Genomic DNA, 20,106 nt, shown 5'->3' with positions numbered 1-20,106 from the left:
TATTCAAAACATTCTCCAGACTGTAATTCAAAATGTCTTCAGAGAAAAATGTATAAACTCTGTCACGAATTTTCGGAAAAGAGTTCAACATTTTCACTAAAGCAAAAGTTCGAATGTTGAATTGGAAGTAAATTCAGCAGAGATTGTGAATGTGGATTTTCGTTTTACATTCCAGGCAAGCATTTCTTTATCTTATTTACTTCTTTATTTTTATTTCTTTTGACATCTGAAAGCAGAAGTGAACACAAGAAAATAATAAAGCTATTTTTTATCTTTTCTCGTGTATGAAGCAGTTTTATTCCCGTCTGTATAAAAAAATGGTTCCTAAAATATTTATATCTGAAAACGTTGCCATCAATCAAAAGAAATTTCAACAGTCTGTAGAAAAGTTTTCAGGTTTATTGGTAAACACCCATTTACAAGTAATCCTTGAGAGAAGATTATAACAATATTTAATTAAATTTTAATGTGACTCTGTAGCACGTATATAGGCAATTATTATATTTACAGAAGGCGAAAACATTCTAACAAAATTATTTTTTCAAAAAAAAAAAAAAAAAAAAAGGAGGGCGATCGCTTCGTAATACAAATACGCACTTATAATGCATTTAGAAGAAATTTACATTTCTCAGTTTTTTAATACAATAAAAAATTCAAACTTTTGGAAACAGTGAAAATACGTATATTTATAATGAACTATATACAAAATTTATTGCATTTTCATACGTTATTCCGACACATATCTTCTAAAATTTTCATATATTTTCACTTAAAACTATACAATGGTTAAACATAAAGGGGAAAAAAAATAATAAAAACAAATCGATACATAGGAATGTTTTCAGCCTGATTCCGAAAAAAAAAAAAAAAAATGTTTAAAGAATTTGAAAATATTTGCTATGAAAAGCTTATAAAATGAGAAAGAATATAAATAATAAATAAATTATTATTAAAAGAAGAGATATTTTTAACAATAAATGTTGCTAAGAACAACATATCTGATTTTTTCCTCTATTCAGCAATGCATTTTGGAATAAGCAACATACGAGAAATATTTTGAAAGTATGCTTTTGTAAACATTTAAAGTATCGGCGAAGATTAAGAAGTTTTCTTTCCTATGAAAATTAAACAAAAAAAAATATTCTTCGAAATCAAGTGTAATAAATAATGAAAAAAATTCGTATGCATCTAAAAATAACTTGTTTTCGTGGAAATATTTTGAGTGTTTTCATCCTTAAAGAAAAATCGATTCAAAAGCACACACCAGACGTTGAATGACTTTATATAATTGATCTTCCTTGTGTCCTTGACGAAAACCTCGACGGATGGAATTGCAACAACTTCTCGTAAGAAATTTCCATTTCCTTATATTAGCAAAGAAGCAGTTTTAATTTAAAATAAAGGAGATATCCAGAAGGTATATATTCCAGTAAATGTCTGGTTATCTATAAATGGATCTGTCTGGAAAAGAACCATGATAAACAAAAGAATTGCTGGGTACGGATGGAAATCCAATGTCGTCTGAAGAAGCGCATTCAGAGTTGAGAGTATCATAGTGCAGTCCTCCGGAATGATTCTAAAAGAAAAGAAAAAAGAAAACTGAAGACATTTTATAGCATAATTTAACTCATTTTAAAACAAAGCAAGTTACATATATATTATACAGTGGATCACTATATAATACATATATAAAAATATAAATGTGGAAAATATATTGTTGCATGAATACAGGTTCGTAACAGATTACAAAATAATAGTGTTACGAAATGTACAGGCGCGGTGAGATAGCTTCCCCGCAAAGCAGTTTCAGGATTGCCATAAAATGGCAAAAGAGGACAGGGTTGTCCCATTTGGCGAGAAATTTCCCATTTGGCGGAAAAATTGGCGATATGTGACGGACGGTTGGAGAATCTTCTGGAACGAGTTCTTACCGGTTTAGCCCAGAATGTTCTCGAACACAGGCCGAAAGCTATATAAACCCAGCTGGTCCGCAGTCTCTCATCGAGAGTGAGTGTGCCTCGTCTAGCGAGTCAATCGAGTTGACAGCCGGGCAGCGAGTGCCGAGTGGGTCGTCGAGTGCACCGAAGGAGTCTACAGTGTATCGCGGTTAGTGCATCGTCGAGAGAGCGTGTTGAGCTCTGGGAATGACTGAACCGAAGAGTCGGGAGCTGTGCTCGTGTGTCGTCAAGTGCATCGCGAGTTGTAGCGTGGAGAGTCTCGAGAGTACGTGGAGTTGCGAGAACGATTAAACAGAGTCGGGAGCTGTACTCCGGAAAGCAGAGTCGGCTGCTTTGCAGGAAGCTTGTTTCCACCGTTATTGCCTGACAGTGTGAAGGCTGTGTCGCTGATTGTTCCAGCGTGTTTATAGTAGTTCATCGACGACTATAAAACGTGCTTTGGAGCTGTCCTGACAATACTTGTTAATAAAGTGTGTTTCGATACTTCATCAAGTGTCGTCGTTATTCACTCCAAATCTACGAACCCCGTACGAACGTGAAGGAAGAAAATAACGTAACGACTGGTGTCAGAAGAAAAACGCAATAACTGGTGTCAGAAAAAGAAAAACGTAACAATAGGTTCGTAATTAGCACACGTCCGTTAATAGGTTAATAAAAATTTATTTTTATCAAAAGCAATATTTCAGAATTCTAGAATTTTCCTCAGAGATATTTGTAGGAGTGTTTGTTCACAGTCTAATCAGTAGTTACACTACAAACTACTAAAAACGTTAAAAACAATCTATCTATCTAAAGTGTATCTAAAGAGAAAGCTAATCACTCTAAACTCACAACAAGAACAACAGCAGCTAACTAAACAACTGAGAGCACATGCTTTCTCTTCGGCCGTCAAGAGTTTTCAACCGGCTGCGATATATTTCTAGTACTTTCTGCTTCTCGAAATTACAGGAAAGCAATATGATAGTGAAATTACCAGTTACATCTAACATAGTGGTCAATTACATTTACTCAATTTCAATACAAATTACCGAGATACCCATTTACTCAATGTTAAATGCATGTGCCCCTGTATTCTTACTTTTCCGGCACAGCTTTCTCTAAAAATGTTGTCTCACGCTAAATTACATAGAAAAATAAAATAATTTTAATTATAATTCTACTAAAATTACCTGTCTAAATACAAAATTCGTAACAATATTTATCCAAAACAACTAAATATGAAAAATTTAAAAAATTACTTTGTAATTATTTTGTTAATTTTATTAACAGTTAAATTTTGAGCTAAACTTCCTTTCCTATCGATTCTTAATTTTAACTTACCACTTCCGGCCAGAAACTAGTTTTAGAATCACGTCCGAAACCTAATGAGGAAGATCAATATTTAACCGCGAAGTTCTTCTGTCTTAGTGAGAGAGATGCCAGATATTCTGGCTGCACACGCCCGCCTTCTTACGCTACTCTCTCGTAAGCTATTATTACGCTCGGCCGTACTATAGGCCCTTGATAGTTTTGCAGTTAATTAGAGTTAAGGGGCCAACTCTGTTAGAATTTTGATAGCTTCAGCTAATCTCTTTAGCTAAGATTAGTTTAATTGATTCTTAGTCTCTAAAGTTCAAGCCCAAGTGTCGGCTTTGTTGTACAACTCCAAGACGGAGTTTTGTTAAACTTTAGTTGCAATAATAAAGGGTTAATTCACCTTTCTTACTTGCTGTTACTCGAACTCAAGCGATTATTCGCTTACTAGTTCTTAAGATTCTTCAGTTTCAACTGTAACTTAGAATTACACAGTGGAGAATCCTACAACTCTAATGAACACACAGCGCTGAGGCATTATATTCTGTCTTTTGACTGGAAATGGTGGCCTCGATGGTAATCTTTTTCTTATTAAAATCAGAAGTTCCCCAATGTGTTCCTTTTGTGATTCTGGGCAACCCATGACCAAAGAGCATTTAAATACCTACTTCTCACCTAACAGTTTTAATTCTGTCATCCTGATGTATGCAGAAGAAAGAAGTCTAATGGCTTAAATGCCAGATGTCCAAAAAATACACATTTGTAAATAGATAAATTTTAAAAAAAGTCTGAAATGTTTCAGATTTTAACGGTCGTCCAAAAGGGTTTGTTAACCAGTTAACTATGGCGGCCTCGTTTAAGAGCGTGCACCGTTTTGTGTCGCCAGAATCGAGCCATGACGAGTATATTCGTCAATCACAGAGTACGTTGCGCTGGTAAGATATTGGATGAAAAAAATGGGTTTATTTTATAAAATTGAAAATTGTATTACTAATATTGACTTAATTGGTTAACATAAGCACATATGACATACATATTAAACTAAAAACGCAATAAATTAAATAAAATATTATACATATAAAAGTAAGAATTTAAATTACTGCTGTGGAGTGATATTCAGCGAAACAGGGGACTTTGCAAATAGAACACCAGTAACGCGATTCCTTCCTGATCTTACGTTTGTAGCAATGCGAACACCTTCGCGTAGGGTTTTTTTTTTTTCGATGTTCCGGGTGAATAATCCGGAACATGATTGCCGCTTAGTTGGCTTATATTAGGTCTAAATGGCCGAGTTTTTGTGTCGATTTATTTCTTTCAATTGGATACGTCGCAAAAGTGTCTTCAATAAATTTGTGCACAAAGTTGATACGCGATAATGTTCCATTATTTATTTTATATAATATTGTTACGAAATGTCAAGGCGCGGTGAGATGGCTTCCCCGCAAAGCAGTTTTAGGGTTGCTATAAAATAGCAAGGAGGGTAGGGTTGCCACATTTGGCGACATTTGGCAATATACCATGGACGGTTGGAGAACCTTCTGGAACGAATTCTTACCGGTTTAGTCCAGAATGTTCCCGAACACAAGGCCGAAGGCTATATAAACCGTGCTGGTCTGCAGTCAGAGGGTGTGCTTCATCGAGAGGAAGTGTGCGTCTCTTATCGAGTGAGTGTGTCTCGTCTAGCGAGTCAATCCCTGCGGAGGCGATCGAGTTGACAGCCGGGCAGCGAGTGCCGAGTGGGTCGTCGAGTGCACCGAAAGAGCCTCGTAGAGTATCGCGGTTAGTGCATCGTCGAGAGAGCGAGTTGAGCTCCGGAAACGACTGAACCGAGAGTCGGGAGCGTGCTCTGTGTGTCGTCGAGTGCATCGCGAGTTGTAGCGTGGAGAGTTTCAAGAGTACGTGGAGTACCGAGAACGACCAAGCAGAGTCGGGAGGTGTACTCCGGAAAGCAGGATCGGCTGCTTTGCAGGAAGCTGTCTCCACTTTGATAGCCTGATAACCTGAAGGCTGTGTCGCTGATCGTGTTAGCGTGTTTATAGTAGATTTTTGACGACTGTAAAAGTAAGTGTTATTGGAGCTGTCCTGATTAATATTGGCTAATAAAGTGTGTTTCGATACTTCATCAAGTAGTGTCGTCATTATTCACTCCAAATCTACGAACCCCGTACGAACGTGAAGTGAAGGAAGAAAATAACGCAACAACTAGTGTCAGAAAAGAATAGAAAAAAAACGTAACAATATGAATGCATTCAGGCACATAATGTCTAAGAAATGGAAAAATATCTTTTAATATCTTTTTATAGCACTTTTTGAGTCGTTTTCTTACTGTGGAGTACGTTATGATAATTTAATTTCATCGCTCATATCCACTCCACCCATTTTTTTATTATAATCAATCACTAGCTCCGGTGTTTTTGTTATTATTTTTCTTTTCTCTGTTTGTATTACGTTGTCATTATGTACAGTATTTACTAAATAAACCTCCCTCTTATTTTTCCATTTCATTATACGCTTGACGAGTATACTCGTCAATACACAAAATCGTTCCGCTTCTCCATGACGAGTATACTCGTCAATCACTTAATGTCTTTTTATACTCTCGCTGAGGCCGCAGTCTACTTAGTCTGCAGCTGTTTTCACTTCTACTAATCCATTTATTTTGTCTTTTTAGTTTCATTACTAAGCATCATTTTCTTCACACTTACGCCATATACAATTCAACAGCAAAATCGCAAAATTTTTTATTTAATTTAACAAAATTTAGAATTTTCGATGCAGGTTTAAGTACTGGAATACATTTTTATATTTATTTACACATTTATCAGTTCATCATATCAGTGTTCAGTTTTCTTAGTAATATGTCCAGCAACTTTTTTTTGTCTTTTTATAATTAATGTTTTGTGTGTTAACTTTATTTATTAAATAACACGATCTTCGCAATTGCGCGACGTAACATCACAGCAAAATCACCAAATATTTAAAATCAGCATATCTTTAGAATTTTCCATAGACAAAAGCGCGCGCTGACAATAAAAATGTTTTATTTCGTACAGTGTTGCCACTGCTCACTTTTAGATCCTTGAGTTTGCTGATCAAAACCTTATTACAATTCTACAAAATATGAAATAGGTAATGAAACAAATTCTAAAATCCGAATTTGGGCTTCCAGATAACCACATTCGAGTGGGGGACTACGTTATTCAAAATTCGATGGCTCTAGGTGACGTTATTTTCTCACAGTGCGAGGGATATACATACATTCATGCAGATTTTTATTATGTAATTTCTTTACATGTAATACAAGGCGATGATATTTGTTGGCAATAATTTGAAAAGTGATACGCCTTTTATGGTGATTCAAAGCAAAATGCCGTTTCGAGAATAATAGCCCATTTATATGGGCTATTATTCTCGAATAAATGGGCAGGAAATACTAATATGCATGAAATACTTGCAGTTATCCATGGGGTATTGCCGTTAGTTAATAAACGTTGAACACTCTGAGTAAACATTTCCTTCAATTCCGAAAACAAAAGAAATAAATGTGGTATAGGACCTGAGAAATTATGATAATTTGAGAAAACAGAAGGAAATATTTATTAATTCCAGACGTAATCGAAAAGCTAATAAGTCTTATGCAAGCAAGCGACCATTCGGTGCTATTCTTCGCTATCTGTCAAATACACTTTGGAAACCAATGAGATAAATGTGCTGTAGATAATCTGAATATCTAATTTTGCTTCAATTATTTCAACGTGAATATGGTCTTGAGAGGTAATGCGTTCTGTAAGAGGGTATAGAGTACTGGCAGCTATCGAACTGTATTCCAAGCTTCATACTTACTGCATTATGAATCAATAATGCTTGCTCATTACAATAGGATATCATTAAAAATGCAGTCAAGAGCCCTTTGTATGAAATTCAGGTATTTATAGACCCCTTTGACACCCCGAAGGAAATATGTTATTTTCATATGACTTACAAAATAATGTACTGGTGGAATTGGCAAATGTTAAGCATGTTGGACTGTCATATGCTCAAATTACAAAATCAACGATAAACGCAATATGGCCAGATGCTGCTAAAGATAAGAATTATATATTACCATTAGAGCATGAATTTTCTCATATCACTAAAGTGGCCCAAACTATAGGAACTATAGGAGTTTTGACGATTTAGCTCAGGTAGATATTGAAGAAATTATGACTGATGAAAAACTCAGTGAGGATGAGTTAGTTAACACTGTAAGGAACCTAAGTTTTACTAACGTTTATTTTATTTTAAAACTATACTATCACTTCTTATTTTCCACTTCCGGCCAGAATTAAATGCTTTAACTTGTTTATGCAAATTGTCTTGCTAACGCCCAAGTACTTAAGTTGTGGCTTTTTGCCAAGAGAGAGAGAGAAGGAGATTTAGGAAGCAAGCCGCTTGCTACTGCAGTTTTACGAGTTTTCACTCGGTTGCTGGTTGCCTTTAAGGCCAGAGGTTTAACCCTCTTGATATTTGAAAACGTACTGTAGTTTCAGCAGCTCGGCGTACTACATACGTACCCTTTTAAAGGCCAGTCTTAGTGCTAGGCATTTCTATACTAATTCAAAGTTAGCTTTTAGTTAAAGTTTTAGTTAGTAGTTTTATATTCTTACGTTCAGACCACAAGTGGTTGGTCTCTGTATCCCGAAGTTCGGTAGTACCTGTAAAGTATTGAAAATAAAGGGTTTTGTATAGCCTTCCTGCTTGTGTCGTCTGTTATACACAAATCTTGAATATAGCTTGAGTAAGCTCCCTGCTCTTATTCAGGACGCACTATGTTCCCAAAGCAAATCAAGAGAAACACAAGTCCTGATAACATGACTCATGAAAGAAATAAACATGTTGAAGACAATGATTCTAATGAAGAGCAATTTGAACCAGTTGCGTTCACAGCAAGAGTCATCAGCGTGGGACTTGAGCTGAGAAAAGAAAATTAGGTAATCATTTTTTTGCAATATGACACGAATGTTAAACGAGCTCTCCGCTTCCAACGGGAGCTTAGTAAGTGCTTAAATGAACATGAGGAGGTTTACAAAGGCTTCAAAAACCTACGCAATTGTTAATTATGAATTTCACTATAAAGTCTTGTCGATCTGAGATTTTCCCTAATTCGTCAACCATTGAAGCAAAATCTTATCAACAACGCTCAAGTGATGAAAGTGACGTCATACCAATCGATCTGAGATTTTCCCTAATTCGTCAACCATTGAAGCAAAATCTTATCAACAACGCTCAAGTGATGAAAGTGACGTCATACCAATCAAGAAGAAAAAACTAATAGTTCATGAAAGTGGTAACAGTTATCAAACTTATAATAATTTTTGTGAATGATCTTATATTTTCCTATTGTAAAATAAATTTAATATGTACTTCTATTACCTATATATATATTTTTTATTTTATGAACAAAGTATAACTTTATTTATTTTAAGATGTCTCACTTTTGTTTTATGGGGACTCATACACCTTAAAACCCATAAGGTCTTCATATATGTGACTGTTGCAAGAATTGGGATAACTTATTTATTTTAAAAGATATTAATTACTTCCATCTTTTTACAGTTGACTACACAATATAGCTGCTTTCGGAAATAATCAGATAGTTTGTGTTGCCACAAATATTTTTATAATTTAATCCGCTTTCTGGCAAAATTTTTCGGCATGTTTCCACCTTGCGCGCACAGTTTAAAATATTCTGTTGCATAATTTAATTATGTATTTAATATATAGCTTTTATAACATTTTGAAACTACTGTGAACCAAAAATTCTAAGAATTTCATGTTAAATTTTTATTTTATTTTGAGTTGAGTTTATAAAATGTATTTTGTTAAAAAAATCTGTTATGTTTTCGTGCATAAATTTTTTAATATTAAAATATTCATCAGATTTTTGGTTCAGTTAGAATATAGTGTCCATATAAAGAACTCCATAAAATTTCAAATATGTACCATTAGCCATTTTTAAAATATCATGCGCGCAAGGTGGAAACGTGACGAAACATTTTGTCACAAAGCGGACTAAATTATAACAATATTTGTGGCAACACAAACTTTCGGGTTACTAGTTCCCAAAGCAGATATAATTTGTAGTCAGTTGTAAAACGCTGGAAGTAATTGCTTTTAAAATAAATAAAATATCCCAATTCTAGCAACAGTCACATATTCGAAGATCATAAGGGGTTTAAGCTGTATGAGTCCCCTTATGCACATTTAGTGTGTTTTTCATGTTACATGGTTTTACATGGCAAACTCCAAGATTTCGGTTTACACGGTTTTCTACGGAACCTATCTTCCGTGTAAATCGAGGGACAGGTGTAATCATCGTAAAATACAGTGGAGGTACTAATGTTTTCCAGTTTTTGTTTAGATGGCTGATTTAGACTAACGAAGAGTTATTTATTCTTTATCTAGTTTAGAAATAAAGAGAAACAGTTTAAGAGCTCCCGAAACATGTCTCGTAATTATAATCATAAATGAACTATAATTGCATAAACAATAGTTTTAGCGAAATAACTAATGAATTGCCAACATAAAACTCTCTGTCATAATAAATATTTGGAAACATAGCTCAACAGTTCTGGAGGCATTAGCTAAGGATAAAGAACAGGAAGATAAATATTTTACCAGACTGTTGTGCTTTTGTAATGTTCTAATTATTCGACCGTAGGGATTCGCGTCATCATCATACATTTGGTTTCTTTGTTGATGCCTTGATGCTTGCATTGTTGGTATCGCATACAGCTGGCTGGCGGAGGATGTTATTTGTGGTGGCGCCAATTGTAAAGTCGATTCAGACGGCTGAAAAATAAACAAAAATAATAATATAATAAGCATCTACTGTTAAAGAAAGATATAAATTCTTTTCCTATTTATGTACTAAAATACACGTTGTTTTAATAGGATAGGAAGCTTAGAAAGGAATTCAAAAGTAAAAGAAAACATACACAACCCTCATACAAAGATTTCAATCTCATTGAATGGGAAATTTATTTTTCACCCGCTTCCTTAATAACGCTGTTTTTATATAGTTGTAATGCTACAGAGTGTATAAAAATTGCAGAAAAAAATCGTGATTTGTTTTGTTAAGGAGCATTCACTTCTCTTAGAAAACATAAAACATACGAATCAGAACAATCCTAAAAATATAGATGCATTTTATGGTAACTTCGTTCTAGTTATTAAATAAAAACAGCAGCTAAACTTTAAATTTAAGCAATTAAAACATAGAATGACATAGATTCTCAATAAAACTCTACTGATATCTTTTATAGCGTGTATCGCTTTCAGCTAGCTATACTTTTCCCTGTTTTCATTCATTATTTTAAACGCAAGATGTTTCGCATATGACTATGTAAGCAATTATTCCGTGCTGTCTCTAAGTAACTAAAGGATTTCGTAACGTAAATAAGGTGGAGTTCTAAGCACAGGCATTCCATCTGTTCTTATTTAGTTCTAATAAATAGTCATTCACACCTTCCCTACTTTTCAGATCCCCCAGTGCACATAACTGCTGTCAAGCAACAAGTTTATGCCGGAAACTTTGTAAGGTTTATCCTAAGTTTATACCAGTTATTAAGTTAAAGCTCCTTTCCAATCTCTCTTAATTTCAGCTTGCAAATTCCTTACCAGAATATGTTCTTAGAAGCGCGTTAAATGCAAATGCGAAGGTGTAGTATTTAAGTCGAAGTTCCACTGACTTCGAAAGAGAGCATCAGAGTTTCTAACTAGCGCGAGTTTGCCTTTTGTCCACGTTTCTTTAAGCTGTTGTTACGCTCGGCCGTATTATGGGTCCTTGGTAGCTTCACTAGATAATTTGATATTTAGGGACCAACTAGTTAGATTAGCGTTAGCTTCGGCTAAATCGTTTTAGTTAGTCATTAGTTAAGTTCTTATTTCTTACACTTTTGAGTTTAAGCCCAGTTGAAGGCTTTGCTGTACGCCCTGAGAAAGGGACCGAATGTGTATCTTTATTTTGAGCAATAAAGGGTAATTGACCCTTCTTGAGTTTTACGTTTGTCTCTGGACTTAAAGCGATTATGCTCTTAGTAATTCACTGTATTCCTCCACATTTAGTTAATAGATAAAAGGCAGGAAAACTACAACTTTGCGTCGGCGCCTCGTGTAGGGATGGCCTAAAATAGGATAAGTATATTACCAAATATTCTATTTTTAAAGTATTGCTAAGGAAATACGAATCCTTTAATAACACAACATTAACACATCCACAAGAAAACGTAACGAACGAAACCGTTACGAGAAAATGACGCAATGGGTAAACTCATCGTGCAAAACATGGTGGAAGAGAGAAAGCAAGGAGGAAACATAAAGAACGAAAATGGGCGCATAAAAAACAACGTAAGGCGAAAACTCATTGTGCAAAACAACGTGGAAGAAAAAGCAAAGAGAAAACATAAAGGACGAAAACGCTGCCAGAAAATAGCAGTCCCGCATTATGCACCGAAACAACTTTAAGTATTTATCCCTGCGATATGTACCACGTCCTAGAGTAGTTCTTAGGCTTTCAGTCTTCTTTTTATACCCGTATTATATGTCTACATGTGCTTATGTTTTTATTTTATGTATTATGTGTGTGTATATGTGTTGTATTCAGTGTGTGTTATGTGTTTACTTGGTTGTGTTCGTGTATGTATTTGTTTTCTATTTTGTATTTTTATGTGTTATTCACTATGTAATGTACTTTGTATGTCACCTCCACTGCATATGTAATCCACCAACTTATGTTAAACAATTGCCCCTGTATGGTCTTGTAAACCTCTCTTAAATCTTATATAAACACCCGGTGCGGCCTCGTGCGGCTCCATGGAGTTGTTGCCTCTGGATAGAGGAGGACGCGGGATATATGTCTGTTTACCTCTGTTAACACTAGGCGTCCCCGTCCTCCGTCACCTATCAGAAAATAGCGCTAGGGAAAAACTCAGCGTGTGGAAAAAAAAGAAAGGGAAACATGAAGGACGAAAACGTTCGTGGAAACAACGCAAGGAGAAAACTCATTGTGCAAGAACAAGAGAGAAACAAGGAGAAAATCTGATGGACGAACAGGTTTCCAGAAAACAGCGCAAGGAGAAAACTTATCGTGGGGGGGGGAGTGGAAAAAAGAGCAGGGAGAAAACTTGACCTACAAAAATCGTTGCCAGAAAACAACACAAGGGGGGAAAATGTTGTCGTATGTGGAAAACATCATGAAAAAACAATCGTAAGGAGAAAACACCGTAGCTGTAAAATATTATGGTATAAATTACCGTGATAGAAAATAAAGCAGTACAAGAACTTTAGTTTTAAAACGTTATGTAAAATATTGTGGTAAAAAGTAAAGCGCTTACAAATCATCAAATAATGATAACATGGCAGACACAGGTTTTCGGAATTGGAAAAAAAAGTCTAGTTAACCTTCGAGTAGTGATCTGAGAGCGCAAGAAGAAGTAAATAATATTTTTACTTTTATTTCATATTTTTATATTAACTAATAAAATTTTACTGAAAAGGACCCAGAAGCATTCAAAATCTGGATTTTAGTAAATATTAATGCTTTGTATAGCAGCTCATAGAATTTTAAGCTTATGTATCTACTTATTTGTAATCTTGTAATCTTTTTTTTACATTTTTTCATGAAAATCTACAAATGCATCTATTTAAGGAGGTTTATTAAATAATATTAAATAATACCTTTTGATGATCAGCAACATAAATTTAATATTCTATTACGTCATATACTTAACATTCATTTTCAGATTTTGAATTAAGTTTCCGTCTTGCTTTTTCATTAAGCATTTATTAACTGATAACAAAATATGAAATATAAGGGTTAATATATTACTAATTACTATTTGATCTTACAAGTCATTACCCAAACTAAAAAAAAAAATTCACTTAAAATGTTTGTAATCATAAAATGCACATATGCGATACTATCACCATGCTATGATTTGTAGGTGCTTCATTTTTTTACCACAGTATTTTGTACGACGTACGTTTTTATTTCACTCATGACCGACGACCAGCTACGCTGCACTGCTGATTCCTTCTTCATGGTGACAAAGTGTCATTTTTTTCTACTTTCCGACACCAAGTCTCTGTCCCTTGGACACAATACCTACCATGTATTCACCAATCTCATTCGCTTTTAAGGCAATACTTCAACTTAGCTGGTAACTTCGGGGGATAAACCAGCCATAAATCAATATTGGTACTGGAAATTGGCTGCTTTCCAGTCTTGCAGATTTCTTTTTTCCTGATGAAGAGGAACCTGTACTTGTATACCTTCGAAATTTGTTGTGAAATTGAAATTGATTTATGATTTAAAATTGATTTGTTACTAATTTTCGAATTTGATTTGTGACCAAACCTAAGCTAAGCACGTGGCTGTTGCTTAGTTAATTTTAATGATACGAATGTTCGTCACATTTTACTCAAGACAGTTAGTTATACGCATGGAATTTGCATTAAATAGATTTATTCATTTTTCAATAAATTTCAAAATTTGTGTAAGATTTCATTATTTAATCATCTCCCAAGATGTAACGTGATCAGATGAAATAAATTTTCAGATTGCCTTACCGACATAGAATAATCCGCAAAAGGGACGCTGGACAATTTCCTTTTAATTCATTTTATGTTCAAACTCATTCCATTAACTTTTATACACACCGTATCGATGACGAAGGAGTGCGTTGCTTTCAAATGTTTTCCTTCCGATCTTAAATTGCTATTTGCCGGATATAGCCAATTTAAAGCAAATCAGGGTTTACTTTGATCCACGAAGTTTTATATATAATGGCAATCGGAAGATGTGAAATAAAACCTTTATTTCCTTAAAACTGATCCAATATATTGCATCCCCAGAAGTCATTACCCGGTCTTTATTTTCGCAGCCGGCCTTCATAGACATTATATTCGTAGATTTCATTTTGCATTTTTTTAATTAAAAAATTTAATTTTATATAAAATACGAAATCTAACTTTTTATACCCTACCCCGGTTCCTATACTTATATTAATTTAGAAGTCATAAAACAAAAAGCAGCGTTATATTTGCAAATTTTCTCAGGACTAGTTTCGATGGTTTTACCGAACCATCATCTTCAGCTGTCAAAGTACAAAAAGCGAGCTTCCTCAGCTGCCAAAGTGCTTATATTTAAACAAAATTCTGCATTCGTTACAAAAGGCAAAGCACAAAAAGTTTTATTCCCGTAACTTCCCTATACTTAATAATAAAATCGAAGATCATATATAGGTATCGTACACAAATTGAAGAGAGAGGGGAAAAAAACACCCAAGTAAAAGTCTGGAAGCTTCAGATTTTATAAACACACCCGAAAGGACGTTTTCTAACGTTTTGTGTGCTACCTTTATTTAATAAATGTCATGTTCTTCATACTTAAACCATATAAAATTCAATTCTACAGCAATATCATAAAATAATTTTAAAATGAGCATATCTGTAGAATTTCCGACAGATAGTCTCGCGCACTGGAGATAAAAATGTTTTTCTTCTCGTATAGTGTTGCCATTGCTCGCTTTGAAATCTTTTTTTTAATAAAAAATTCGTTAAAGTTTTATAAAATAAGAAAGAGATAATAAAATAAATTCGAAATTCAAAATTCGGGTATCCAGATGGCCATGTTCGGGTGGAGGATTACGGTATTCAAAATTTGATGGCTCTACATACAGTCGTTTTACCATAATGCGAGAAACATACATACATTCATGGAGATTCTTCATTACTTAATTTCCTTAAATATAATGCAGGGCAATAATATTTCGTGGCAACAATTTAAAAAGTGATTCGTCGTTATATAATGAAAGCCACAAAATGACGTTTTGAGAGTAATAGCTTTTCTGGACTACCACCCCTTTGGGCTAAAAATAAAATATCTATTTAGAAAAAGGTTTCTTAAGTGATGAGCATTTGTATACAGATTACTGTGAAAAATATCAACCAAAATAACTTTTCTCCAAATGGAGATCTTACTCACAGAAAGTTACAGAAAACTGGTAGCCACATGATCAACTCTTGATGTTATTTGTATTACACGCTTAATAAGCACTTAAATATTCAAACATTAAATTTAAAACTTGCACAGAATTTTACTCTGCAGAACAACTTTATCAAAAAAATTCAATAAAAATGTATCACATATTAAAAAATTACAATGAAATAAACAATATCCCTTAATACAAATATTAATTATCCTAAAATAAATTAACGAACTTCCCGTTGAAAAAAAAAGTCATGCTCAACTTTTCAGTATCTTAAAAACAGCAATAAATTAGCAATGAATATTTTATCTCATATTTTCAACAGTTAGCAATCCAGTATACCAAGCACTGAATGAAAAACTGTTGCTAAAACCACATTTATAAAAAACTTAAACTATTGAAAACGTTGCGATTTCATCAAAAAAGATAAAATTAAAAAAATCTGATTCGATTTTTGAAAAACTCGCTTCGAGGTGCACTGGCTCTTGTCTAGATGCACTTACAATGTCTCACAAAAGTGATGGGACACTTGTGCTTTACGAAAGGAAACTGTAATAAAATAAATTAAAAAAACATGTAAAAACTTTTTGTGGGTGTGTTTCATACTTAAATTTAGTAACAATTAATACATAACATACATTTTCTCAAAATATTAAAATAGTAATTTAATAAAAATACAATTGTTTAGAACGGAGCAAAAAATGGCTCACATAAGTGATGGGACACTTACTTTTCCATCAAATATTTATCCAAAAATTTTACTTTTTAACATGTTTTAATATTTTGTTGGATTTCCTTTTACTTTTAAAATGTGATTTAATCTTCTTGGGATGAATCCGACTGATTTTTTTGTGATTTCTGGGGTGATTTTACCCCATTCTTCTTGAAGCAAGGATTTTAATTGTTCTTTTGAAGAAATTGTGTGTTTGCGAATTCTTGATTCCAATTCTTGCCAAATATTTTCTATGGGATTTAAGTCTGGAGATTGTGGTGGTGTTTTTATTATTTCAGAACAGTTATACAGCAGCCAGAGTCTAAAGTTCAAAGCAGTGTGCTTGGGGTCATTGTCCTGGTAGAATTTAAAATCTTTATTGAAGGGTCAATTTTCGTGCTGAAGATTTCAAATTTTGATTTAAAATGTCAATATACTTGTACTGATCCATTATACTGTCAATAAAAACAAGATTACCAACTCCAGCGGACGACATACACCCCCATACCATAACTCCTCCTCCACCATGTTTTCGGGTTCTGTTTGCGAAATTCTTTCCTGGGTTTTCTCTACACCAAGATTCTACCGTCAGAACCAAATATATTAAATTTACTCTCATCAGCAAATATAACTTCATTCCAGTAATCAGAGTTCTTATTTATGTTGGATTTTGCGAAAGCCAGTCTGAGTTTTCTATTCTTTTCACTTACGAAGAATTTTTTCCTGGCTGCTCTACCGTGATATCCAGCAGATCGAATTACTCTTCCTATAGTCTCAGGATTAACAATTATTCCATATAATGCTTGTAAATCAGCAGAAACTTTAGGAGCACTCATTCTTGGATTTGTTTTAATATTTTGAACAATAATTCGCTTTATTCCATTGGATAGCTTTGATGGTCGGCCAGGTCTTCTTTTATACTGAATCATATGATTCTTTTTATATCGTTTAATGATATTGAAAACTGTTGAATGACTCATGTTAACTGTTTCAGCAGTTTCTCTAATAGATTTTTCACGTTCAATATGCAAATTAATAACTAATTTTCGAATTTCAGGCAAAGTTTCTTTTCGTTTAGCATTCATGGCTGCACAGAGCTAAAAAACACAAAAATTCCAAAACAAACTGGAGAGAAAGACTGCAGACGATTTTTTAAATTATTGCCAACTGCTTTTGAGTAAAAATAAAAACCCCAAAAAATATTTTTATTGTAGTACGTAGTAGTATCTAATGGTGTCCCATCACTTATGTGAGCCATTTTTTGCTCCGTTCTAAACAATTGTATTTTTATTAAATTATTATTTTAATATTTTGAGAAAATGTATGTTCTGTAATAATTTTTACTAAATTTAAGTATGAAACACACCCACAAAAAATTTTTACATATTTTTTTAATTTATTTTATTACAGTTTCCTTTTGTAAAGCACAAGTGTCCCATCACTTTTGTGAGATACTGTATGTACCAAATTTCGTAGCTCTGGGTCTATTAGCTTATGCGCAGCACGAAAGAAGGACACACACAGTTTCTTTCTTTTACTATATGTAGAGATGACACTGAATTTCTAATATTTTAATGTGGGTATAATTTTTTAATATATTACTATATTTGGAAAGAACTGTGTATCCAAATAATGGAGACACGATTATCCTAAAACAATGCTTTTTATTTCCGTGATGGTCAACTTTGATTTAAAATCATCTTCATCACTAATAAATGTTTTTTTAAATACATAAGTAACAAATCTAAAGATGTGTGTCAGATAATATAAAGTCATAATTGCATGCTAAAAAGTAGGGTAAAACATTTTTTCAAGAAATAGGGTTAACTAGAAATCTAAACTTGTATTTCAGCCAGTAAACAAACATAGAAAAGCCCACCAGCGGTAAAATCGCTGAACACTGGTAGTTCGGTTCGAGGTTCGAATCCCGCGAACGGGCTGGCTGCATGGCGTTTTTGTGGTTTTCCCCATGTGTAACGTGTATACGAGCCAGATTCCTTTAGAAAGTCCTCCACGAAGGCATCCCTTCCCTTAGGCAGATAGCCCTAGTGTGCTTTGCCGTATTCTTAATAAACCAAACCAAACCAAACATAGAAAAAGTCAGTTTTCACAATTTACAATACACTAATTTCATTCTGTGTAAAATAAGTATAAAAACCACAAATTCAAGGAGTAAACATTATTAAGTATTATAACTCCTTTTAATGTGTGTTAATTTATCGGGTAATACCTTTCAGTCTCAAGAAGAGCGAACGAAGCGGGGTCAACTCTTTTTTCGGAGAAGAAAAGAACACTTCTTTACTAGAATGAAAATTCGCTTCGTGGAGGTTGGTACCATTTTGTAACTAGAGGAAGGTCGGATGTCACTCCTTAAGGGTCAAATACGACTCTTTCGAATTTAGAGAGAAGGAAAAATATCTCTGCTTTAATGAATTTTTGTATAATTATCAGATTATGATTCTAAAATATAAAAAAAACTTCATGAGAATACTAACGGACTTCGAAAACTTATAAATTTCTTGTATAAAAATTTCTTCGCCGGACCAAATGTAACAAATTTATAAAGTGGAGAGACAAATAATTCACAAAAGAATATCATTGAATGGTTTTTAAAAGCTGAAATACCTGCCTCAAATTATTCTAATATAATTATCGACCGACCGACCTCTCAGGGCAAATTGAAAAGGATGCTAAATATTGTAATTTTTGAAGTTAAACATATCAGTCAATTTTTTAATTTTATAGTAAAGTCAAAAGTTTTGTATTTTACGACTTCCTTGGAGGCCGGAGAGATGAAAAATTAGCAACCGCCTTCGCCGGGAATCGAACCATGGACCTCTGGAATACCGGCCCAGCGTGCAGAACCACTACACCACGAAGGCACGCTAGAAAAGTGGTAGAAATACCTTATATGTCTAGGCTCAAAATTTAAAGGAATTGCAACCACTATTTTCGAATATAAATACTTTTTGTCATCCTGATTTCTAAGACAATTATCGTATCATCCATATCAGCCTAACTGAAAATTTCGTGCAGAGTGATATTTTACAAATAGTTTTCAAGGCCTTATACCGTTACTTAAGTTTGAGTTCTACTTAAAAAATAAATTCTACTTAACTAAAGGAAATGTCATTGTACTCGATCTTTAAAAGCATCGAAGAAAAATCTCTTCGTGGTTTTCTATTATTTCAAATTGGCAATAAATGCACGTTGTTGTTGCTAAGGTATGTAAGATCTTTCGTTTAACTTCGGTATTATAAATAAGATTTGTTGAATACTGCTAAGTTAATCATTTAAAAACGATATTTCTCTTCGATTACTTTAAGGTATTATTTTTGTTGCAAATTATTGCATGATAGTTTGCAAAAAAAAAAAAATGTTATTTTATATAGTGAGAGCATCATAAATAAAATAAGTTTCTGACACCTTGTAATTACCTTCTGCAAAATTTCTCCCTGTTTTTTGTGTATAATACGCAAGAATAATCCATTCGCTATGATCGAATTTTGATGTAATACAAAGCCTTCAAATTTCTATGTATAATTCGATATTTAATTTTGTTCACACATTTTAAATATTTTTCTGCCTTTTTTACGCTCGAAAAACGAAATGCAGAACAAAGGGAGCTTTTGAAATCGGAGCTCTTTTTAAGTTGAGTTTTAATTTTATTCGATAGTAAAAATTCAGTTTCACGAGATGGCAGCAGTATTATTCCTAAAAGAAACAGCGGTGAAATGTTTGTATATTTTTCGTCCTTTTTAATCTTATTTTTATTTAAAAAAGGCTTTAACATTTAAACACAAATACTTCTTTTAATTATAAGAATGTAATCTGAAGTTTTCAAATAGTAAACTATTTCATTATTTTTTCCTAATCATATATTATAACCGTGTTTTTCATAATAAGCTTCTAGAATTAATTAATCGTTAAAGCTTCAGATTTCAAATTTTATCACGGAAATGAGGGAGGAGGGATAATACTTTGACGAATTATTTATAATATGTGTTAATTACTGAAGCAGTAACTAATATGGATTTTTGTATAATTGGAGCCCATTATATTTAGTTAAGAAAGCGTCTTTTTTTTTATACTCCCGGAAAGAACTATAATTATT

The 20,106-nt window shown here is 33.5% G+C and overlaps 1 protein-coding gene across 1 annotated transcript in view; it reads right to left on the bottom strand.

Moving 5' to 3' along the window:
- Positions 1–376: 376 nt before the first annotated feature.
- The window catches only part of LOC118205342 (uncharacterized), a 120,235-nt gene continuing 100,505 nt past the window's right edge, over positions 377–20,106 (bottom strand). Inside the window, exons 11-12 of the mRNA XM_085818096.1 lie at positions 9,909–10,082; positions 377–1,576 (exon numbers count right to left, since the gene is read on the bottom strand). Of these exons, the coding sequence (XP_085674222.1) occupies positions 1,442–1,576; positions 9,909–10,082 (309 nt within the window). The 3' untranslated portion in view covers positions 377–1,441. The remainder of the gene's footprint in view (positions 1,577–9,908; positions 10,083–20,106) is intronic.

The sequence above is a fragment of the Stegodyphus dumicola genome, chromosome 6, assembly GCF_044657685.1.
Source record: "Stegodyphus dumicola isolate Sdum_Otavi_A_Nest chromosome 6, ASM4465768v1".
Taxonomy (NCBI): Eukaryota; Metazoa; Arthropoda; class Arachnida; order Araneae; family Eresidae; genus Stegodyphus; species Stegodyphus dumicola.
Note: the sequence above shows the minus strand (reverse complement) of the source record. Positions and strands in the feature narration are given on the sequence as shown.